The sequence below is a fragment of the Euprymna scolopes genome, chromosome 4 (assembly GCF_053919585.1).
Source record: "Euprymna scolopes isolate OS-2025 chromosome 4, ASM5391958v1, whole genome shotgun sequence".
Lineage (NCBI taxonomy): Eukaryota > Metazoa > Mollusca > Cephalopoda > Sepiida > Sepiolidae > Euprymna > Euprymna scolopes.
This window is the reverse complement of record NC_136485.1, coordinates 14214632-14241532: the sequence shown is the minus strand read 5'-3', so window position 1 is coordinate 14241532 and position 26901 is coordinate 14214632. Positions and strand designations below refer to the sequence as shown.

Genomic DNA, 26901 nt, shown 5'->3' with positions numbered 1-26901 from the left:
CATAATTCAATTTTCATTATTCAAATTGTTATTATTATAATAATTTCTGTTAATCTACGCCTAAAATACGCCTAAAATACTTGACATTGGTGGATTTAATTTGAAATTCATTTAAGATATAAAGTGCGTCTGGAATGTTATTTACATAGTAGTCACCACTTATCAAGGCCCGGAGGCGACTCGGGGATAAGGGCTATTGCGTGTACAGTAATCTATGGAATAATATCGTAGTAAACGTTAGTAATGGAGATTGGATAAGGTGTCTTACTTAAGGGGTCGGTTTATCAGGAATTTTCTATGTTGGACTTGAAGACATCCAAGTTCTAGCCCGGTGGGAAACAGGCAAACGGAAGAGAGTTTCACAGTCGTGCACTTCTAAGAAAAAAACTTTGTTCGTGGAATCTACACTTTAATAAAAAGCGGGGAAAATTATTGACAGTGCTTTCAGCTAGACGGGTGTTTTCGTAAGAGATTGGCGAGGGGGGACCGCAGATTGGAGCTCAGACAAGCACTTGCCATGACGATGAAACAAAGACAGGCTCGCAACATCTTTTCTGTGGGAGAGAGGTTGCAGAGAAGAGAAAAGAGCATCCCCCACTAAGCTACAAAGTCTACTTTGCACTGTTTCAAGGCAGGATATGCTGTTTTTAGTAGCTCCTGCCCAGATGACGCAGCAGTACTCCATCCTTGGACGTACTTGGCTTTTATATAGATAGAGAATTGCATCAGCGGTGAGATATCTTCTGGAGCGGTAGAAGGATCCCGCCATCTTTCCAGCGACCTTGGCAACAGACTTGATGTACGTGTTCCATTTCAGACCAGGAGTAAAGGTCAAGCCCAGAAGCTGTGAAAACATAGAGCCTCCCCAAGACGGGAGCCATCCATTTCAATTGATACCAGATGGAGATCAGCTGATGATGTAAAGATAGGAGCTTGTGTTTTAGATGCATTAAAGGTAACCAGTCACCCCTTCCCCACTGTGCCATGCACTCGAGATGAGAATAAAGAGAATCAGAGAGACCTTTGTCATTTATGGCCTTTGATATGTTTCCATAGATTGTCGTGTCATCAGCATAGATGTCAACAAATGATTTAAGTATGTGTTTTGGGAGATCATTGATATAGATCAGGAACAGAGCCGGGCCAAGGATGGACCCCTGAGGGACACCAGCATTAATACTGTGGGCTTCTGATTTCTGCCCATTAACCACTACTCTTATGAGCCTATCAGAGAGAAATGATTTAATAAATGAGAAAACATTTCCAGTTGTACCGTAGCTGGAAATCTTGTGAAGCAGTCATTTATGCCATACCTTATCGAAGGCCTTTGATATATCAAGAGCAATTGCCATAAAAAGGAAGCGTTTGTCAAGAGATTCACTAATCCTATGAAATATATCCGTTAGCACATCTGCTGTAGATCTAGCAGAAAGGAAACCATATTACATGTCACTAAAAAGATTATTTCTGACGAGGTGGTTGACTACTTGTTTATTTAATATTGATTCCAGTAACTTACTAATGACACACAGGAGACTTATTGGTCAGTACTGAGAGGGAGATGACCTATCACCTGAATTATTAAATACAGGGCATACTAATGAGGTTTTCCAGGGTGTTGGGAAGCACTTCTCTTTAAGGCAACTCTTAAACAATTTTGTAAGTATGGGGGTAAGTTCAGGTTGAAGCTTTTTCAACACTAAAATTGGAATGCCGTCAGGGCCAGTTGCTTTACTGGAATCAAGGTTCTTGATTAGCTTGGCGACATCACGCACAGATATTTGTATGTTGCATAGCGTGTTGTCTGTTATAGGAGGAAATGCAGGGAGTTGACGGCTTTCGTCGCATAGGGTAGAATTAGCTGCAAAGTGATTAGCAAATAGTTTGGCTTTGTGTGATGCTGACGAGATTACCTCAGGTCCATTGATGATGGTTGGGATAGAACGCAGGCGTCTGTTCACGATTCTGTTTGCTATTCGCCAAAACTGGTGGGAACCAAGCCGCTGCCTAGCTACTTTGTATTTAACGGACTGAGCATATAGTTACTTGTTTCTTTTACTTCGTAACATCATATCAAATAGTTTTGTTAGAAAACGTTCTGTTTTGACTCGCTAATGTTGACTACAATGGATTTATATTAATTTACTTAGAAATAAATGCACGTTGCTCTTTATTATAGCGTCAAACCATCTGACATATCCGGAATATAGTGCTACATTGCGCTTATCTTCTCACGGCATCGATCAACAGTTGATATTCCAAGATAATTAGATGGAAGCGGATACGACCGAGTCTTCATTCTTTAATTTCCGGTGTTAAAAATGTCTCTTTTGGCTTTTCGCTTCCTATAGATTTCGTCGTGCAAACGTGTTTAATTCGAATTTCCTCTGATCGATTATATTTTTCAACACGTCCTGCCGATTACAGCTGAAAGACATCGATTGTTTTGTACATTCGTATAAACAAATCATATCGATTATGTTGAAAAAAAAAGAAGAAAATCAAAATACGAGCGGCCCAAAGACATCGCTAACCTAAAACCATTGTACAAACTATATAGCAGAGTGTTTACTAGTGAAGACTGCGCTTTTTTGCTTTATCGGGACGACTTCATGACCTTCACTAATTTCCTTGCAAAAACTATTCATACATCTCTAATAATGCTTATTATAAGCACTCTAAAACCATTTGGTAAACATAAATAAGAGATAAGAGTTTTCCATACATCGAACGTGTATATATATATATATATATATATATATATATATATATATATTTGTATATATATGTATATATATATACATATATACATATATGCATATATAAATATATATATATATATATATATATATGTATATATATATATAATATATATTGGGACGAAAAAATGGAATCGGAAAAATCGGAACTTTTTGGGTATCTACATCGGTATCGGAATCGGATACTAAAAACGGTTCTTTTAATTATATTCTTTATTTTATTTTCATTTGAGACAAATAAATCTTTCGTTTAGTTTTTGTAAAGGGAACATTGCTGACAGTTGTTGCAGGTAGGAGAGTAAATCGAAAAATTAATATTGATAAACGAATGATGTTTTGGGCTCGCTATTAACTTGGATGAGGTCTCGGTTATACTGGAAAATTTAATCCGTAGGTTTTCCGCGAGTTGATGCTGATTAATTTCACCTCATGTTTAACATGATTTGGATCTCTTGCGATTCTTGGATTTTTAATGTTTTCGTTGGATTTTTAATGTTTTCCTATTTTCTCTTGTGTTATAATTAAATGGCGATATATTATAATTATATTGGTATCTGGCAGATTAACAAATGTTAATATAAAATCATCCCCACACACCTTAGCATATATATATATATATGTATATATATATATATATATATATATATATATATATATACAGAGAGAGAGAAATATGTGTATATATATATACATATATATATATATATATATATATATATATATATATATATATACATACAAGAATAAAAAAGCATTGGAAATGCAAAAGGATATAGGGATGGTATGCCAAAAAGTATACAAACAAGATAGCTATGTATGGCTAGGCACATGGAAATAGAATTGCATCCAAAGTATAGCCCTATAGCTTTTCTCCAATCTTTATTCCGTGCCATCATTACGGTTGTAAAAAGCTATAGGGCTATACTTTGGATGCAATTCTATTTCCATGTGCCTAGCCATTCATAGCTATCTTGTTTGTATACTTTTTGGCATACCATCCCTATATCCTTTTGCATTTCCAATGCTTTTTTATTCTTGTTAATTAGTATTTTTACTTACAGTCATATTTTTAAACTTACATTCATGATAGTATTGTCTTTTTTAGCAGGCGGCTCATTGCCGCCTACATTAGTAGCAGGTCGCTTCCTGCTGGGTTTTAGGTCTTTGGGTTTTGGGCCTTAGGAGTTGCCTCTTGGTCCTCCATCGGTTCTATATTACATAGAGAGTGCTACCGCCTCTCAGATAAAACAGTTAGAGTATTATAAAGTTCTAAAATGTTCATACCTTCACTATTAAATTTTTCTTGGTTCATTCTTTGGCGTTTTGGCAAAGATTTGGCAGTTTTTGATATTTATATTTATAATAGTTTGTGCATGAGGCAGCTTTTTTCCCCTTGGGATCCCTGTTATACCGTGCTTTTGAGTCAGCACGTGAGGCAGCCTTCTTTTTTTCTGGTTCTTAGTTATAAAGAGCACGTGAGGCAGCCTTCTTTTTTCTGGTTCTTTGTTATAAAGAGCACGTGAGGCAGCTTTTTTCTCCTCAGAATCCCTGTTATACCGTGCTTTTGAGTCAGCACGTGAGGCAGCCTTCTTTTTTTCTAGTTCTTTGTTATAAAGAGCACGTGAGGCAGTTTTGTCCCCTCGGGATCCCTGTTATACCGTGCTTTTGAGTCAGCACGTGAGGCAGCCTTCTTTGCCTCAGGATTTGCATGATACTTAATTTTTATTATTTCAGCATTTTTCTGATAGTATTCTTTTTGCTCAGATAATACCTTGACTTTGTTTTTTTCATAGTCTATATTTCTCTGAGCTTTTTTACTTCTCTTCTCTGCAACCTCTATCTCACAGAAGAGATGTGAGTTTGTCTCTGCTTTATTGTTATTTTCATGGCAAGTGCTCGACTGAACTTAAATCTATCCCCCCCTCGCCAAACTTTTACAAGAAACACCCGTCTAGCAGAAAAAAAAACTATCAATAATTCCTCCCACTAGTTATCTGTGCCTAAACGTAAACGTAGATTCCATGAACAAAGCTTCTTTCTTAGAACTGCACGCCTGTGGAATTATCTTCCGTTTTCCTGCTTTCCAGCTGACTACAATCTGATTGTCTTCAAGTCCAACGTAAACAAGTTCTTGATGAGCCGTTCCACTGGAGTTAACAAATTTACCAAATTTCCATTACTAACAATTACTATATTGTTAAACTGACTACTGTATACTCTTAACCTTTATCCTCGAGTGGTCTTTAGGCCTTCATAAGTGGTGATGCTCATGTAAAAAAAGCGAAATAATGATATGGATGGTTTCGTTTCTGAATGATTGCACTCATTGACCTTTGTTGCTTCATTGCAGCTGACTGTCACCTTAGGGTTATAACTGACAACATTTCTTTCAGTTGTCAAGGCAACAAGTCATATAGCGGAAATTCTGTGGTAGGGATTTCGTAAGGTGTGTTCATTCAATTAGCGAATTTACACCACGTGATATTTACACCAAGTTTGAAATATCGCCGGACAGGTTCCTGTTGAGATACTAGAAAGAAAAAAAAAAGAAAAAAGAAGAAAAAGTAATGTGACCCGTTAGATCACCTACTGAGCTCGGGTTAAATTGTTTCAAATAATACAAACTGTAAAATTAGTTAAAATCCAAAATTAGTTTCCGCTTGCTAGAAGGCCATCTCATCTTCTCTTTCCTGTCTCTTTTCTTACTTCGTCTCTAGGATACGTGTTACACAGTATTAAAACTTATTATGCTGTTCAGCAAGTCTTTGTATTTGTTTCCAATCGCCAAAGACATTTTTTGCGACTAAGTGTGGTTGGAAATTACGCAATCTTTGTTTCACAATTACATGAGGAAGTGCCCTTACATGGGCATACATTGTCTCTCAAGACTGGATAAAGGCCATGATTCTAAGTGTCATTGTCTTTTGTGTGTAAATTACTATTAAAATCGTATTGTTCCTTCCTTTCGTTGCACTTACGACCGTTAACAAATACAGAGTGGGGCATTTTTTTTATTACATTTTCACCCCAAACAAGGAACATTGCCACTTTGGTGTTGGGGCTACTATCAGGGACAGCAACTACAGGGGTATTATGCAGGGATTTGGGCAGCAAGATGTCTGTTCACGTGGCACTTGAACTTTTGCATGTCAGTAGAGTTGGGGAAGCAGGGACCTGGAATGGAATTCCAAAGTCTAGCGGTTCTGGGAAAGAAACTACTGGAGTAGAAATATCTTTTACATCTAGGGATCTCTACAGTGTGGGGGTGGAATTTTGCAGCCTGTCGGGTCTGTCAAAGGTGTTCACGTCGTGGGGGCACAAGTGCTTGCAGTTCGTTAGAGCATTCACCATTAAAATACTTGTAGAACAGGCAGAGGGATACAACGCTTCGTCGATGGGACAGAGGCTGAAGCTTAGATGCCAGTTCAGGGCCTATCAGATTTTCGACTCTCTTTTGAACCTTGTCAAGGAGCGAGATACTAGTAGTCGATGCACCAGCCCAAATATGACATCAATACTCCATACATGGGCGAACGGTTGCCTTATAGAGGTACAGGATACTTTCGGGTGTTAGTAGTTTTCTAGCACGGTAAAGAGAGCCAACCTTCCTCGTAGCGGCCCTGGCAATGCCCTCGATGTAAATGTTCCAACTCGTGCTTCCTGTGAACGTTAGGCCAATGAGCTTGAAAGACGTACTCTCAGATAAAGAGTCGTTGGCCATTGCTATAGGTGGTAGAGAAGGTTTCTTGTAATTATTGAATAAAACTAGTTTAGTCTTGGTGGCATTGAACGTGACCATCGATTTTTGTCACCATTCCACTACAGATTGGAGGTAATCCTCTAGTGTTTCTGCCATTTCCTTAGATATGTGTCCATTTGTTTTCATGTCGTGCCTGTTATAGAGTGTGGTGTCATCGGCATATATACCCATCTCAGAGGCAATTTTGTCGGGGAGGTAATTTATGAATATCAGGAAGAGTAGAGGTCCAAGGATAGACCCCTGGGGCACTCCCGCATTTATATCATATTGTTTAGATGTACGACCGTCAAGGACAACCTGAATTTTTCTCTTATCTTAGAAGGATTTAATTATGTTAGGTATTCTATCAGTGATACCGTATGATCTAATTTTCCTGAGAAGACCCTCATGCCATACCCTGTCAAAAGCCTTAGATATATCTAGAGCTACCGCTCTGCCCTCCCCCGCTTTGTCCAGTGAATGGTATATACGTTCAGAGATTACAGTGAGAGTGTTTGCTGTGGAACGGGCTTGTCTAAATCCATATTGTTGGTCAGTCAGAAGTTTAGCATCTGTAAGATGATGGACTAGAGCATAGTTAATTAAGGTCTTAAATATTTTGGCAAAAAGCGGGAGGAGGCTAATGGGGCGATAATTTAATGTGTCAGTTCTTTCGCCAGAATTCTTGAATACTGGTACCACAGAAGCAGTTTTCCAACAGCCCGAAAAGCAAGATTCATTAAGGCATTTGTTATAGAGTTTGGAGAGACCTGGAACTACTTCGGCTGAGCACTTTTTTAATAGCACAGCTGGGATGAGATCAGGTCCACATGCTTTTGAAGTGTCAAGGTTTTTTATGATAGCATGCACCTGAGTAGGGGTGATTTTCAGATCGTCTTATGTGGCATCTGTCCGCATAGGAAATTCAGGTAGGAGGTTGTTGGAAGGGTCCAGTGTGAAGTTTGAGGCAAACCGACTGGCAAGCATGTTAGCCTTTTCGGTTGCTGAGCAAACAACCTCGTGGTTGTTGGTTAGTGGGGGGATTGTTGATTGCACATTATTTACTACACTGTTGTAGATTTTCCAGAAGTCACGAGTTCCTAGTTTTTGTGCTTCGATGCGTTTTTTAGTGGTTTCCGTAAATTCTCTCTTAGCTGTCGCTATTTCTTTCTTAACGTTACTTCTAGCTTCTAAGTACTTCTGTCTGTTTGAACTGGACTTATGTCGGCTGAATCTGCGGTATGCATGCTGCCTTTGAGCAATGGCAGTTGCGCAAGTCGAAGTAAACCATTGGGGAGAGTGGGGCTTGCTATTAAATTTCCGCATGGGAACGTGCGCTTCGATTGCATTTTTGAACCATTCAGTGGTCTCGTTTGCGCACTGTTCAGCAGGAAGAGAAAAATATTTCCTCATGGGGGATCTCTGATGGCTTCCCAGCCAGAATATAGAGAAATATAGTTGTGGAAGCAAATAATTGATAGTGAAAGGATAAGAGAGAGAAAGAGAGAGAGAGAGAGAGAGAGAGAGAGAGAGAGGGTGAGATAAACAGAAACTTAAGATTTTCTTTGAAATCTCTTGAAATGAGGCTTCATAATTTGTGTATTCATTTTTTGAGAACTGTCATCCTAATCTTCATAGTTGCTGTTTCACCACTTTGCGGCCGACTTATCCCTCGACCTTCTTCAGGTGGTTAAGTGCGACGGGATAAAAATATCCTCAATAGTTACTGCTTTCCAGGGTTATTTTTGTCTCGCCACGTTTTGACCAACTAATCCTCTGGACTGCTTGAAGTAGGATTGAAACTGCTATCTTCAAGGTGGCGCAATAGATAATTATTTCTCATAATATATAATAATCGATAGAGGATTGATTTTATAATAATACATACGTAATCTGCATAAATTAAAATATCATGTTTAATCATATTGTATGACCGGGCAACGCCGAGCAACGCCGCTAGCTAGTTATTATATAAACGCATCTTTTTAGTGTTTCTATTTATTTATTGTAAACCGTATTCTATCATGCGTTTATCTTTGCTCAAGATTCTTTTTGATCATCGTTGATTAGACTCTTTCTTTCTAATTTATCAGCTCAATCTACATCTTTCGTGATTATGTGATCATTATGCCCTTTGTTGTCTACTTAATGAGAATGCTAAACGAACCTGATCAATAGCGATTTTTGATGCGCCTCGATAAAATGGCGAGGAAAATAATTATAGTTTGTTAAGAAATATTTACAGAAAAATGGATTCGTTACTGTTCTCATAACGATCTGAACATTAATCTTGCATATAGATTTAATAAAATTCCTATAATTTATAAATATATTCATCTATCTATCTCTTATGTAGTTGTTGTTGCTGTTGTTGTTGCTGTTATTTTTGAGTATTACTATTGATGATGATGATGATTTTTATTGGAATTCGTTTTCCCAATATCTTTCTACTACGAATTCTTTCTAGAAGAATATCAGATCCTCATGAGAGAGACAACTTATAGATTGCCAACGTCCGTAAGTGAAAATATTTCTGCTGAACGACTGGATTCAAAGTTTCCAAACACATGATGTTAGTCCCTAACGTTAATCACTGAACCACCGACACCTACTTGCTGTTTTTGTCAGCACCATTCATTTATTTCGTATACATCGGATGATTATTTTTGGCATTCGTTTCCTCTGTATCTTTTTAATTAGAATTCTCTCTAGCTAGACATTGGGTACTGACAGAGGAGGCCACGTGAAGATTGCTAACATTCTTAAATTAAAATGCTTCTATTGAGCGAAATGGATTCGAACACACCCCTGTTACCATTCCACGTTGCTAACCATTTAGCCAGCGTCACGTCAATCCTGGACTACAATGCATTTCCTTAATTCATATCAAGAATTCGTCTTATACCACCAATGAAATGAATGTTTCTAACACCAGGAAAGAATTTCCATGGACAGAGTTAATTTCCCAAAACAGCCTATCTTTGAAACATTTCATCAGGAGGCTGATTTCTGGAGACTATTGCATGATTGTCAACAAGGTTTGTGAGGGTGAGGATCGCTACGTAGTCAAAGAGAGTGACTCAAAACCTGGGTGTGACAAGTTCGAATCCAGTTCGTTCCACAGACACACTTTAATTTAACTTACACTTTACGTTGAGTCTAACCTCCAAATAAAATAACATATGTTCAGATCTAATATCAAACACTTCTTGTTATAATTTTTCATAATGAATAGCCAATCTTTGTTCATTCCACTGATCATTGCAAATATTTTTCATTAATAAAAGCAAATCATTGTATCATATTTGGCTTCTACTTTTATGCAAGCACATCTCATTTGAATTATTCGTAATTATTCTACTATCTAAAAATACAAACGTTAAATAATTATATCTAACACAAGTATTATTATCGATATTATACATATTCCGTTGTACAACTTTTCTAAGTTATACTACTTATATTATCTTATATATATTTTTAAAAATGTACGGGCAAACATCTCATAGTCCTCCGGATCTAAATATTTTATTTTTTTTGTGTACATATGAAAAATTATTTATCGATAACATGACGGTTTTCCCCTTAATTTACGCACAAAATCAGTGTATACATGTGCGTAAATAAGTTTGACTTACGACCGTTAACAAATACAGAGTGGGGAATATAGAGAAATATAGTTACGGAAGCAAATATATATATATATATATATATATATATATATATATATATAGAGAGAGAGAGAGAGAGAGAGAGAGAGAGAGAGGGAGAGAGAGAGGGGTGGAGGAAGTGAGAGACGGTACAATTTATGCGGTATATTTACATATGACTTTTATATATTTAAAATATGGATTATAAGTTAAAATTGTTTTTTTACTGTGGATTTTTACTTTAATATAGATGACATTTTTGTTTCCATTTATTACTTTTGTGGTGCTATATATTTTCTATCTATTTAGATGATCGAGATGATAGGCAACCTGCAAAATTCATTCAGTGAAATTTTAACTGAACTCCAATGGATGGACGAAGAAACAAGGTTGGTGGCGCGCCAAAAGGTTAGTATCACAATCATTGACTACGGTGACAAAACTAAAACGTTTTGTTACTAAACTTGTTGGGGTTTAATTAAAAAAAAAAAAGCTTTCATTTTAGAAGCCAAGAAAAAGAAGTATAATTCACACTAATTCTGAACAAAAAGTGAATAAATTCGTCATGTATAAGACATAAAACTGCTTCCATTTTTTATATAACATTTTATTAGCATATTAAAGAACTAACAACGTTTACTTTGCAAAAAATATTAAAAAATACTTTTCCCTTTTTTCACACACACACACACACACACACACACACGCGCACGCGCACACACACAAACATATATATATGTGTGTTTGTATATATATATATATATATATATATATATATAGAGAGAGAGAGAGAGAGAGAGAGAGAAAAAGAGAGAGAGAGAGAGAGAGAGAGAGAGAGAGAGAAATATTATTGAATAGCGCGGAATTATTCTGTTTTACAATTTTTCTTTTTATCTTCTCCAATCTCCGAATAGTCCTTTTTGTGTTCTTCTGGAAATTGTATAAGTTGTATCCATAAGCGCAAGGGCTTTCGATAGAAGTACTTCTATCATCCTCAGGCATATTGCAGAAATACAATTAGAAATTGTTTTTTTTTATATAAATTACATACATATATATATTTAAAAAGTCCGCCCACCTAACTTGTAACAAGCTCCCACGTGACTATGAAAAGCTACTGCTTATGTAAAGATATCAACATGTTCAATAAATAAACAGTGCAAATCTACTACACAATGGCAAGAAAAAAAAAAGAAGAAAATATGTATTGTTCAAAAAAATATTCCTCATGAAAACTTTGTTATAAGCTGAAAATTTGAAACTTTAAATGAATATTTGTTTATTAAAAAAAATATGCGCACGCGGTCGTCCTTTCTAACCTCATGTTTTGAATTTCATTTTGTTCATGCTTTTAAAAATTGGATTACTTCTCTGTGCTACACACACACACACGCACACACACACACACACACATATATATATATATATAACATAAAAGTGCTCGATACATAAGTAGAGCTAGGTAGTAAGTTATGAAAATATATATGTCAATTAAGCTACACAGAATATTCCGTTTTTCATTCTCATGAGAATTCGTCAGGCTTATGTGAAAAGTTGTGATTAGCGCGCCTTTTTATATATGCACATGCTATTGAATTTTCTAGTTACCCAATCAGTTTTCTGGTTGCCGCCTCGCCCATCCTAATTAGCCAATATATATATATATATATATATATATATATATATATATATATATATATATATATATATATATATATATATATATATATATATATATACATTTGTAAAAAAAGATTTCAGCAAAGTGCTTTATTATGAGAAAAAATTCTGAAAATTAGAGCGTATTATTAATATTTTTTATTTACAGAAATTATAGATGAGACAAGTCATCACTACCGTCGGTTTCAAACCTGATAATAGGGAACCGTTTTAGATAACCATATCAAGCTCTCTTCAGCCGAGTTTCCTCTGTTGTTTAACTGAAATAGGATGTATATGGATATAACACAAGATCTCGTTAAAATCTTGTTTTCCTCAAACAACCTAAAATTAAAAATTCAAATAAAATTTAAAAAATTGTCCGTTTAATGTTTTGGACGCTATGGAAAACAAGGAAAAGAAAAAATGAAAAACGAAAGAGAAAAAAAGAAAAAGAAAAGAAAGGGAGGAATTTTATATGCTTAAAATTTTTCGTTATACATTATTTTAATATATTTCAAGTATTTATTGCGTCCTTTATGAAAAGAATGTTATTTTATTCTATTAATTTTTAACCTTTATTGTCCTAAGCAAAACCATTTCTAACTTAATCAGTCTATGGGTGATAATCTTGCAAGTGCTGAAAGTCATTTAAAATGTAATAATAATTATTTCAATATATATTTTTATATTTAACTTTATTCCTTTAATTATATATATATATATATATATATATATATATATATATATATATATATGTATGTATCGTATACCATGTTTATATTCTTCCACCCGCCCTATTAAATATGGTTAAAGTGTAAATTTCTTTAAAATATTTTGCAGAAACTTATTTTATATAAATTTTAATTATAAAAATGTATTTTATCAGATAAGACAATTTTATTAAATTTAAGACCTGACATTAATAAATAAAAAATGAAAACAACTTTTATTTTTATTTCAACTTTAAAATTAAAATTTAATTTTAAAATAAAAACTTTCTGATTTTAATTTGAAAAAATAAAAACAAAATTAAATTTCTATTTAATCTATATTAAACTATATTTAAAATTTTAACATTTCAATGATACTTGTTTTTTTTGGGGGGATTCTTTTATATATATATATATATATATAAATTACGCATATATATATACATATATATATAAAGTTCTAAAAATATATATGTCAATTAATCTATAGCTATTCTGTTTAGATTAATTGCCATATATATTTTTATAACTTACTACCTTGCTCTACCTATGTATTGAGTACTGTTGAAGTAAATACTTTTACGTTTACACATGAAATTAAACTTTCGTATATTAATTTGTGATTAAATGAAGTAGTCATATATATATATATTTTACATAGGCGTCACCACTTATCAAGGCCGATAGGCCACTCAAGGATAAGGGTTAAAGAGTGTAGAGTAGTCAAAAGGACAATATAGTAATCGATAGTAATGGAAGTTCGGTAAATTTGTTAACTTAAGTGGAACGGCTCATCAGAAACTTGTTCACGTTGGACTTGAAGACAACCATATTATAGACAGCTGGAAAGCAGGAAAACGGAAGACAATTCCACAGGCGTGCAGTTCTAAGAAAGAAGCTTTTATCATGGAATCTATGTTTAGGTTTAGGCACAGATAAAGAGTGGGGAAAATTATTGATAATGTTTTCAGCTAGTCTAGTGTTTCTTGTGAAAGTTTGGCGATATATGTAAGTACAATATATATATATATATATATTATACTTACATATATATATAAATATATATAAATATATATATATAAATATATATATATATAAGTGTTGGGACGATTAATCAGAATCGGGAATCGGAAAAATCGGAGCTTTTTGGGAAAATCAGAATCGGAAAAATTTGTGCCTAATTTCCGATTCCAAAACCAATTCGTTTAATTATATTTTTTATTTATGTTTGGTTTTTAGAAGAATCTTCCACTGCTTGTAGTAATAATAAAATAATAAATATTTATTGATTTAAACTTTTAGTAAGACTAAAATCTCTAGATTATCCCCTCACAAGCCTTTTCTTACGTTTGAGAAAATGTAGGCATATTTAAATTTTTTTATGGTAATAGGGACAAAATAACACTTTTATAGTAGAATATTTAGAGATTTATAAAGAATCGTAATTGGAATCGGTAATAGTATCGGAATCGGGAATTTCGTAAGCAATCAGTAATTGTATCGGAATAGGGGAAAATATTGAAATCCTCCCATCACTAACACACACACACATACATACACACACACACACACACACACACACACACACACACATATATATATATATATATATATATATATATATATATATATATATATGTGTGTGTGTGTGTGTGTGTGTGTAAATGGCAATGTTTTAATTTAACAGACAATATATTTTTCTGTGTGTACCCATTTTAAATAATCTTTGATTCATAAATTTTTATTAGAATTTTACATTTATGGATTAATATGTTAAGCGCGTATTTCAATCTATATATCTACAAAAGTGAAATTGCCTGTGTGTGTAAATTTCCCTACCAAACTACTCTGTCAATTTTCAGTCTTCAGACTCGAGATTTGACATAAGGGAGATTGGGATTTGGAAAAATCTTTATAATCATTATAATCTTTTTAATTTGCCAGAAATTTTGCTGTCAAGGGGTCAAAGTTCAATGATTTAAACATTACCAAACTTATCCGCGAATTTTGGGTCTAAACACTTGAAATTTTAGAAGTAGGATACTTGGACAAGGATCAAACTCTTTCATTTGATTTGAGCCCACAACAATAAATGTTAAGGGTTGCAAAATTTGGGTCAAACTTTTTTTAAAAATTGCCCTTTGCGGTCTTTACTAAGTTACTCAGCCAATTTTTGGTCTAAACATTTGAAATTTTACATAAAGTGTATTCAGATAGGGCAAGCTTTTTAATCGATCTTTGGCCAAAAATTTGGCTGTCAAGGGCTAAAAGTTAAAAAGATTTGACCTTTGCGGTCTCTAGCAAACTATTCAGTTAATTTTGGGTCTAAACATTTGAAATTTTGCATAAAGGATATTTAGACATGTAACAAGCTGTGTAATCAGTTTTGTGGCGAGAATTTGGCTGCTAAGAGGTCAAAGTTGAAAAGGTTGACCTTTATAGAGTCTACCAAACTCCTCCGCCAATTTTGTGTATAAGTACTTTAAATTTTAGATATAGATTACCTGGACATGAGTCAAACTTTTTAATGCATATATACATATGCACATAAAGTTATGAATAGTAGATAGGGCCCGAGCAAAGCCGTCCTGAACTGCTAGTAATCAATAAAACTTTGAGCTTCATTCATTTTTATTAATTCCGGAAGATTAATTCTACATTAGAAAGTCGTCATAAACATTGCAAGTTTATACTAAACCATTTATTCATTAATCGGTGAGTGTTTGTTTCTTTTTTGTTCCAGGCTGAAGAAATGAGAGATATGATTGGATACCCAGATAAAATCCTCAATGATACTGAATTGAATGAAGAATACAAAGAAGTAAGTCCTATTCTAATGTGTTTTTTACATGGAGGTCACATCTTATGAAGGCCCGCAAGCCACTCGGGGATAAGGGTTATTGTGTGTACAGTAATCACTGGGATAGTATTGTAGTAATAGTTAGTATTGGAGATTTGATAAAGGGGGCGATTCATTTTATTTTATATTCCAATTATATTTTTCGTATATAAGCCAGGTAATATACGTCATGGTTTATGCAAGAATGAGCGTTAGGCTGATACTAATCGTGGAACGAGACGGGTTATCATTTTGACGCTTTTAATTATTTGGATCGTTTAATTGTTGACGCCATTTTGTTTGTAATGTATTTTGACTATTTTGGTCGTTTGATAATATAAGTCATATAATAATTTCGATACTTTTAACTAGTTAGTTCATTATTTAATAGTTTTCATTATTTAGTTATTTGGTTCATATGATTATTAAACTATTTTATTATTTGAACGCTTTTCATTATTTGGTTAATTTTATTATTTAAACTCTTTGAATATTAAGTTCAACTGTTGTTGGGCCCCTTTGATTATTTGAGCTTTTGTTCGGTTTTCTATTCTATATAATCGCTTTCGTCAATTTCAGTTTCTGCATAGTTACTTTTATCTGACATATTGATGGCTCAAATTCAACTAAAGAAAACATTCCAAGGATTTCAAAATCTGCATAAAATGTTCCTATGCAAAAACAAAAACAATAATTTCTAATTGATATGACAATGTTTGATCTAAATATTTTGAATATATTATTGGAATATCGTAAAAGACTATGGGAGTTCATCATAAATCAAATTGTTAAAACAGTGTCTGACTTTTATGTCCGAAAAATCTCTAAAATAATGCTTAAACACGATTCCAGTTTTGAACTAAAACAACTAATCCGAATAGTGATGATTAGGACTAAGACAACAGCATATTCTTTTCATTGTTTTGACTCTCGAGTGTGTATCCGTTGATATCTTATATGCTTTTATATAGAGTGATGTGGTTCTCGGTTGATTAACTGTGTCTAACTGTGTCGAATATATACTCGAGAGTAAAAACAACGAAAAGAACATGTTGTTGTGATAGCCCTAGTGATGATAAAATATAAATGACTAAACTTTGTGTTAATTAATTTGTGAATCATTGTTACATAAAATATTTGTCAAAAGTAAAGCTTATTAATAATTTTGATGGGATAATAGCTTTTCAGTGAAAACAAAGTTATACCTTTATGAGTATAAGTACAGGGTAGTACGATAAAATTATCGCACTAGAAAAGACGACATGATTACATTTCCATTTGATGAAATCCGACTTTCTTTTGTTTTGCTGCAGACAATCTACTTGTTGGCCAGTTGTGTACAAATACCAAGAGCGATTAGAGCTGTCTATCATGTCTGAAAGTAACACAATGTTTAACAAGCGAGATTGTACAACTCATGCTCTTTACCGATTCAAGTAACATTAACATAACAGCAATTTATACAAGTACCGTCAAAAAGCATCGCTGGATTGCTACGAATAACACAAATGCGTCCAGGGTGATATAAACAAAATTTCCATTCACGGTTATGGTCTTTGGTGTGGTTTGAAGTGAGGGTCACATTATGTCACCTCACATTTTCGAAATCGGCTTGAAAGTCAACACCACGTGGACCCGTCAAACTAGGACTATGACCGAGTCGAAATTTGACTTAAAGCTCATACCCGAGTTTGACGGGTCCACGTCCATCGTCGACTGGGTTGAAAGGGTCGAGCTGACGTGCGACCTTTGTGAGGTGAAAAGGGTACACACTGTAATTCCCCTGAGATTGGCTGGGGGTGCCTTGAGTGTATATCAGCAACTCAGTGCTGCCGAAAAGGGAGATGTCACCGCAATTAAAGCTGCGCTGTACAAGGCATTTGCCATGGATCCTTGTACGGCCTATGAAAAATTTGCTTCCCGAAAACTTCTACCGGAGGAAAGCGTGGACGTTTTCTTCGCTGAGTTAAAGAAACTCGCAGTTCTGTTCGGTGGAGGGGTGTCGGAGCGGACGCTCGCGTACGCGTTTGTGGCGGGCCTTCCCACTCGGGTGAAGCAGCTACTGACAGCCTCAACCAGCGTTTCAACAACGACCATGGAACACTTGATGGAACGTGCTCGAGCCATCATCAAAGATGAGGAGGACCTGGGGGAACCAGTTGTGATGGCGACACAGACAGGCCAGATTGGCGCTCGGCAGATTCCGAATCAGAACCCTGCAAGCAATGGGAAATGTTTTCGCTGCGGCCGACGCGGACATTTTGCAAGGAATTGCACCAACAGGGGGCGTGTGCGCTGTTTTAAGTGTGGCGGTTTGGGGCATCTAGCCCAAAACTGTGCGGGAAACGTATCAGGGGAGAGGACGTCAGCGCCGCCCTGCTCCCCGAGCAAAATTTGAACAAGGTGCAACCAGTAATAACCGTCTACGTAAACAGGATACCCTGCTCAGCACTTCTCGACTCAGGCTGTTCGCATACTATAGTGAGCACCAGGCTGTGTCCAAGTTGGACTAAGAGGAAGATCAAAGTCACCACGATAGGAGGCGAGACCCAGACATGCTGTGGAGCTGGAACTGTCAAGATCTACACGGACACCGGTGCAGCCACTAAGATCAATGTGCTCGTGACCCAAGGAAATCTCCTGGGGTTTGACCTGTTGCTCGGATACGATGCCATCAAGGCGCTGGGGGGAGTCACAATTCATCGAGATGGAAAGGTGCGATTCTTAGAGGCCCCAGTGTGTGCAGCGCTCCATATCGATCGGCCGGATTTTACAGTGGACTACGACTCGCGCAAGAGGGCCTGGATTGCATCTTGGAAGTGGACCGAGGGAATGGCACCGACTAAACTCAAGAATGGGGTTGCAGAGTACCCTATACCCAGTGAGGCCCGAGCAGAATACGAAAGGGAACTAAAGGCGTGGATCCAAGATGGCTGGTTAATCCCCTACCCTGAGGACAAGCTTGGGCCTCCGAAGGGTCTAATACCCTTGATGGCAGTAGTCCAGCATAACAAGTCGAAAGTACGGCCCGTGCTGGACTATAGGGAGCTTAACAAGCATATTGAAGCCTACACTGCCGAAATAGCTTGTAAGAAACAAAATGTAAGGAAAAATTAAAGATGGCGCCCGACTCTCTCTTTAACACGGTAAGATATCCTCAACACGGCACAAGAAGCAACAGCCACACGATTCCCCAGCAAACTCAATCGTCACTCCCCCACGTCTTTCCCCTCACCCGCTTTTATCGTCGTTTTAGGCCGGCTAAATTTGCATATTCCGAGAATTCGTGTGACTTTGCGAGACATCATACTTTACAAAAGACGGCGGTCGCCATCTTGGTCCCTCTTTTCTATTTTTGGTCGGTAACGCTGAGCTGGTCTCGAGGTAAGTCTTTTTCCCCTCATCCGTCTCTCCCACGTACCCACACAACACGCAAACACGCGGGCGCTTATCTCCTGGATGCACGTTACAGTACCGTCAAAAAGCATCGCTGGATTGCTACGAATAACACAAATGTGTCCAGGGTGATATAAACAAAATTTCCATTCACGGTTATGGTCTTTGGTGTGGTTTGAAGTGAGGGTCACATTATGTCACCTCACATTTTCGAAATCGGCTTGAAAGTCAACACCAACGTGTACCTACATGTGCTGAAGAGTGTGGTGATCCCCTGGTGCAATTAGGCGTCCGCTGGCAGACCCAAGGTGTGGCAGCATGACTCGGCGTCGGCACAAAAGTCCAAAGGGACCCAGCCAGATGAAGTGCTACGATTTTGTACTTTTCTCTCACTGGCCCTCTCTTCCCCCGACATGAACCCGCTGGACTACTTACTACTACTTGGGTTTTAGTCTTACGTTGAGAAGATCACCAACATGACCTCTCACAATATCAAATCGCCATCATCTTCCGAGTATTCGCCGAGACCCCGCCGACGCTTGTGGAAAAGACATGCTCCCAGTTCCGGACCCGTATTGAGGCGGTGATTGAGGCTGAAGGCGGTTACATTGAATATATGTTAGCTCTACTACGTAATCAAATTACCTGAATTGATTTTTTCAATAAAAGTTTTAAAATAAATCTGTAGTGTTGTTTTCTTAAGAAGGACAAATTCATTGTTCCAACCTGTAATGATTGGACGTACAAAATAAGGCTAAATTAAGAGTCCCCCATAGCCTTGAGCCCCTGGAGGCGCATAGGCCATCAACAACTTTGTAGATGTTTTTGTAGCGAGGAGTGCTTGCCCCACGCCCAACCTTCACAGAAGGTACATACAGCGCCTAGCCTTCGCAAAATGGTCACCCATCTTGTACTGGCCAGGCTCATCGTTGCTTAACTTCGATGATCTGACGAGAACCGGTGTGTCAACGTGATGGTGCCATACCTTGTGCAGACTATCTACTTATTGGCCAGTTGTGTACAAAGACCAAGAGTGATTAGAGCTTTCTATCATGTCTGAAAGTAACACAATGTTTTATGAGCGAGATCGGAAATGCGCTGTACAACCCATGCTCTTTACTGATTCGAGTTATAACAACAGGACCGTTGCCAGCACCCTCAAAATGGATCGCTGGATTGCAAAAAAAAAACAAAAAACATGAACGTGTCCATGGTGATATAAAATAGTTCCCATTCACGGTTATGGTCTTTGGTGTGGTTTCAAGTGAGGGTCACATCATGCCACCTTACATCTTCGAAATAGACTTGAAAGTCAACATCAAAATATACCTGAGTGTGCTGAAGAGTATGTTCATCTCTGGTGCAATCAGGCGGCCGCTGGCAGACCCTAGGTGTGGCAGCATGACTCGGTGCCGGCACAGAAAGCCAAAGAGACCCAGCCTTGGCTTCAGAAGAAGTGCTACGATTTTGTACTTTTCTCTCACTGACCCTCTCCTCCCCGACCTGAACCCGCTGGATTACTTTCTTTTAGTCTTACCCTAACCCTAATCCTAACCACAATATCAAATTGCCGCCATCCGCCGAGTATTCGCTGAGACTCCGCCGACGCTTGTGGAAAAGGCATGCTCCCAGTTCCGGACCCGTATCGAGGCAGTGATTGAGGATGAAGGCGGTTACATTTAATATATGTTAGCTCTACTAAGTAATCAAGTTACCTGAATTGATTTTTTTCAATAAAAGTTTTAAAATAAAGCTGTAGTGTTGTTTTTTTAGAACGACAAATTTATTATTCCACCCTGTAATGATTAGACGTACAAAATGAGGCTAAAGTAAGAGTTTACTCAAGAAATATTTATAATAACAAGTGGATTTACTGAACGCCATCCATATTTACACGTGTTATCGACGTGGCGTTTTATTACATGAACAAGACTCGTACTCATGCAATCATTTTCCCTTAAAAGTCAGACTAGACGTGAAATGGCTTCCCATAAAGCGGATTTCAATGAACATTGACGTTCACCATTATTTTAATATCATCAGATGTTTTCGTCGGGTTGAAGTCGAGGGAAGATGGCAACCAGATCATTAACTTCTCACTTTAGATACTTCAACTAACTAAAATGATTTAGTAACACCAGTAGACTAAAAGTATTATCCACTCATAAAAGTCCTGTACTAAGTAAATATGTATGCAACAGGGGTCACCAAATCTTAATTAAAAAAAATGGCAATAGGCGCCAGACCTTACATCCACTTTTTCTTATTATCGTTTCTAAGTATTTAATTTTTTCAATGAAAGAATATTTATGTTATTACAATGAGATTTAATTTAGAAATAAAAATAAATGTTTTTTTTCATGGTTACGAAAAATATACGAAGAATAATCATTGGACAATCTTTGTGAAACTTTAAGAAAATTAAAATAAAAATACTGGTTGTAAGGTAAGTTTTCCGAATAAATATTTATTTTTAAATAACAAACTAATAGCAAATAATATTATGTCAATGTGTTTTTGTACGAATTGAGATGAATATTTATCTTGTTTTATAATAAACCAAGGACAGCTTATGAATTTATTCTGTAATGCCATTAACTATTGTGGTATCATTGTTTCACTGTTTCGGTGTTTTATGTAAAATGGTCGGACTATTCCGACTATAGCACAGTTTGTATTCTACATAAATTATACAAATATTTATTTCCCGAATTTATCTTCAAACGTTTGTTGGTTGTCGTAAGAGAGAAATTCCTTCAGATCCTATAGTTCTAAGAAGATCCTATTATTTGGCCTGTTTGATCTTTTGAACTATTATTCTTTTTTCGATCCAATCGATTTCGTCTATTTCAATTCCCAAGGAGTTGCTTTCATCTGACAGCTATATTGATGGTTCAAGTCCATACCGTTATTGACTACGCTAAACATTCTCAGAACATCAGAATCTGCATAGAATGTTCCTTGACAAAGACAAAAATAAATTTAAATCGATATCATAATATTTGATCTAATTATTTCGCATATATTATTGAAATAACGGAAAAAACTAAGTCCATCATAAATGAGTTAAAAAAGTTTAATTTATATTCAGGAAATCTCTAAAAAAATAATGCTTGAACGTAGTCTCAATTTTTAACTAAAATCAATTTTGAACTAAAATCAATTTTGAACTAAAATCAACACTCCCAATAGTGATGTTAAACTATAAATTACTAAACCTTCTGTGAATCAGTTTGCAAATCAATGTTACAAAATAAACTTTTGTCAAAGGTAAAACTTGGATAAAACATTAGTAAACATGTTTGTCTGAATATAGACATAGTTGGTTGTCTCAGTACTCTACAGAAGTGTCGATCAATATTTCATAAAACTCTACGAATGACAATTTTGTTAATTCCAGCAACTGGGCGTTTTATTCCGTGATGATAAATCTTCCAGTGCTATTTGTACATGGTCGGCATGACAACCTATTCTGGAGCAATGGAAACACGAGAGGATTAGCTAGCAGATTTTCTGAGTGTAGCTGTCTTTTCATTGTTGGTAAAGGTTTATTTTTTTGTTATTGAATAAAAGCCGATCACCCAGAAAATACAAAAAATCTCTACCGACATATAAAAAAGGTACACACATACATGTAATTAATCGCAATGAAGTTACTTTACATTATCAAATTTTCTATAAAATATATCAGAAATCAATTTACAAAAAACTGAGATTAATATGGCTATCCTTTTATTCTTAAGCTATGATCGCTAAACAAAACGTTCTTATTGAAGTTAAGGTTGTATATATTTATTTTAAATAATTCAAAACATAAAATTTGGTTGAGTTTGAAAACTGTTCGTATAATTTTTTTCTCAATAATATTTTAAAATTATAGTAAAACACCACGACATAGATGTGTATCAATGTCATCATTAAAACTGATTAATAAAGAATATGCTTAAATGAAAGATATTATTTGAAAACACTAACGAATTCATTATTTCTCGTAAAGATTTTGCCACTTCACAATATTTGCAATTAATTAGAACAAATTAGCGTTATTATTTTGCTTGAGCATTATATATATATATATATATATATGTGTGTGTGTGTGTGTGTTTGTGTGTGTGTTTGTATGTGTGTATAATAGGTTGACAAGAAGGTTCTTGCGTAGTTTACAATTTTGATTTCAAATGATGTATTTTCAAATGAGATTTCGTTTACCTTTGCCTTATATATCATTTTGAAGATGCTTTTCTCTCTCTCTAATCGTTTAAATTACAATCATTTTAAAACAATTATGCCTTTATTTCAGAACGTTGAAAACAAGATGTAAAAGGCAAATGCGCACAATTTTCTTATTTCAAATCGAGTTAGGCCCAAAAGCTGCTGAAACTGTTCGCGATATAAACTAAACGTTTGGCCCAGGAACCATTAATGAATGCCCAGAACAATGGTGGTTTAAAAATTTCGTGTCGGCGACGAGAATTTTGAAAATGATAAGCCATCGGATGTTGACAACGATCAATTAAGAGCTTTAGTCAAAGCCAATTCACGCACAACAGTTCGAGAACTTGCTTCTGAATTAGACGTAACGTATACGACGATTTCCGACTAATCGGTGCCTCACGAATTGAACAACAATCAAAAGAAACGCAATTATAAAGTTACATCTTCCATTTCTTACGCAACGAAAACGACCCATTTCTCGCCTGGATTATGAATTGTGATAAAAAGTGGGTTCTTTTCGGAAACTGGCGACGTTTAGTTCGGTGCTTAGACACCGACGGAGCTCCACGGCACTTCCCAAAGCAATAGTTGCACCAAATGAAGGTCATGGTTTCTGGAGTCCGCTCAATGTAGCACCTTGAACCATTCTATTTTATATCTATCGGCACAGCACGGGTTGTCAACCAAATGTCTTGGACTCTGCTATTTGCCAGCATTTGGTTGACAACCCGTGCTGTGCCGATAGATATAAAATAGAATGGTTCGAGGTGCTACATAGAGCAGACTCCAGAAACCATTTAAAGATTTTGGAGTCTGTCTCTATTGCGGTGCGTCAACCTTCTTTGTGCCGGATAAAAGGAAACATCCAACGCATTGTTTCTCTTTGGGGAACTTTGAATCTTTTCTCCCGTTTTTTTTTCTTTCCCCTCGTTGTGCCAATATTTTAATCGTTTTTTAAACGTTAATAAACTTATTTTAGTGTCCCCGTACTTTTGGCACATTCAATAAGTTCCCCATTAGAACTCTTTATTTTCGACATAATATTATTTTGTACGCTATCGATTTTCTCCTGATGAGATGATAGCCGAAAGAGCTCTTGAGAAACTTCCGCTTATTATTTTCAAAACTGTATATAAATTCTGTACCTCCAAACATTTATATATATATATATATATATATATATATATATATATATATATATATATATATATATATATATACTCATTCCGCGGATTAAGGACTATCCATTTATCTAGTGTTTCCTTTTCAGATTAAATATGTTTTAAACTCATTTCAAAGTATTTTATACATATTTTATTAACTGTTTGCTCATATATATATATATATATATATATATATATATATATATATATATTGTAAGATTTAATGTATATGCATAACTATAAAATCCTTAAAATAACATAGTCAGAAACGGTCTCTAGTTACTGGTAACTAGCAGACCAAAACATACTCATGGCTGTGTTACAACATATTACTGCTCGTGTAAACACACACACACACACACACACACACACACACACACACACACACACACACACACATATATATATACATATAATGCAATGATAATTATTCTTTTATACCTATAATCATCAGTGCAGGACGTGATAATTCATTCCTGTTGGGAGTTTAGAAGCCAGCCACGAAGCCACCTGGAGTCAATTTGCTAACCCTTTAACTATATATATATATATATATATATATATATATATATATATATATATAAGGAAAACAGTCTTACTTGTTTATATAAAGAATACATAGTTTAAAGCGTTTCTTTATAGATCAATTCTTATTTTGTGCATGCTCAAAGTATGTTTCAATCAAGATATACTGAACTTCCATCAAATGGCGTGCTGAACACAATATTGGAGGAATTATATATTTTTAGAACACAATTTGCATTAGTCTATACTTCCAAACAAATCTGTGAAACTCAAAGCTAGTATGCACTCAAAGATGCATCATATAATGCCTCTACAAGAATCAGCAAATACGGGCAAGTTTCCATACCATATCTAGGAACGATTATGCAAGATTGCAGCTGGGCGGAAGGGCCAACTACGTGCACATTAACCTTCGACATCCTCCTGAAAAGATGGCAAGCTTTTGTTAAGAAGTAGCAATCATTACACACACACACACACACACACACACACACACACACACACACACACACACACACACACATCTATCTATCTATCTATCTATCTATCTATCTCTGTATATATATATATGTATGTGTGTGTATGTGTGTGTGTATATATATATGTTTCTAATGTCTTCTCCTGCTACTTATATTGATTCTTGTTTTTTGCTTTGAAGAATGTTCTATAATCTTTTCTTAATCAATACAGCGAAAACAAGAAAATGTCCTGAAGTATGTATTTTCCCTTTAATCTTATAAAATAAAACACACTATCGAAAACAGCAAGATTCCTGTTGAAAACTAGCAGAGATATCGAATTTTGAGAATCAAAATTTGGGCTGACTATAGTTATGCGTACACAAATGCTAAGTTCGCATCGTTCCGTTGTCTAATCAGATTTTCATTTATGAATACTAGCAACCTTTCATATGGTCACATTCTGAAAATAAATGATTCCAAATCAAGTCAGGGGTTGATTAATGAGATCGTTAAATTGGTCAAAATATTGTACCGTGCTGATCCACACACACTGTACGGTATTGGTGCTCCTCACGAACCGGATTTTCGTAAATGTCTGATAGGGCTCGACTGATATCTGACGCAAACCGCCGGAATATTCCAAGCGCTGATCAAGTTGCCCCACCAATCAGAAAGCGATAACAAAACCCAATTAGCCTACAAAACGTCAACCAGACGACTTTTAATAACGTGTAAAAAAAAAAAAAATCTTTAATTTTATTCAGCCAACAGAATGGAACACACGAAAATGAATCCAATGTACAAATTATAACAGACACCGGATCAAGTCAGAAATGCTCAGGATTATTTATCTATGGACATACAAAATCGCCAATGAAACTCTGAAGAGAGAATGTAGGGTGGGCTGGGAACATACTGTTACCGATTATCGAGACTAACTCTAAACGTTACTATAACGCTAAATGTAACCCCTAACTACAACCCTAAACCTTACCGTACACGCTACCTCTTCCCTATAATTAGTTTTTAATTATGCGAAAATTCATGTTTCTATTTATTTATACAAAAACATAAAACAATATTCTAATATAATAATAAATAAATAAATAATATCAAACACTTTTTTTCAAAGGAGTCATTACTTATCAATGTCCGGAGGTCACTCATTGACTACCATACACTCTAAATTAATGTACGGTAGTCAATGAAACAATATTGTAGTAATCGTTAGTAGTGGAAATTTGGTAAATTTGATTACTTAAGGTGGCCGGCTCATCAAGAATTTGTTTACGTTGGACTTGAAGACAGATATATTGTAGTCAACTTGAAAGTAGGCAAAAGAAAATGAGTTCCACAGGCGTGCACTTCTAATAAAGAAGCTCCCTTCATGGAATCAACGTTTAGGCTTAGATAAAGGGTGGGGCCAATTATTGATAGTTGTCTCAGATAGACGAGTGTTTTTATGAAAGTTTAGCATAGTTTTATATTTTGTTTTATTGCTTTTCCATTTTTAAAATTTGTAATTAGTATTTGATAACTCTTATTATTTTGTGTCTCTTACCGTGTTTAAGATTTGATTGAAGTTCAACATATTTCGGCCATTTACAGAAATCCGATTCACTCAGTGCAATGTACTCAATTTACTCACACAATCTTGTAACAATGTAGTTTATACAGGGAAGCGCCTCTCAAGATTAAAATTACAAATATTTGAAATAAATTAAAAAAATTAGCTCTGATGAAAACCGCTTCAAATATTAGCGTTCAATTTGATAATTAAAA

At 35.5% G+C, this 26901-nt stretch overlaps 1 protein-coding gene across 1 annotated transcript in view; it reads left to right on the top strand.

Moving 5' to 3' along the window:
• The window catches only part of LOC145266706 (neprilysin-1-like), a 348933-nt gene that overhangs the window by 271373 nt on the left and 50659 nt on the right, over positions 1–26901 (top strand). Inside the window, exons 11-12 of the mRNA XM_080122633.1 lie at positions 10458–10556; positions 15264–15341. Of these exons, the coding sequence (XP_079978759.1) occupies positions 10458–10556; positions 15264–15341 (177 nt within the window). The remainder of the gene's footprint in view (positions 1–10457; positions 10557–15263; positions 15342–26901) is intronic.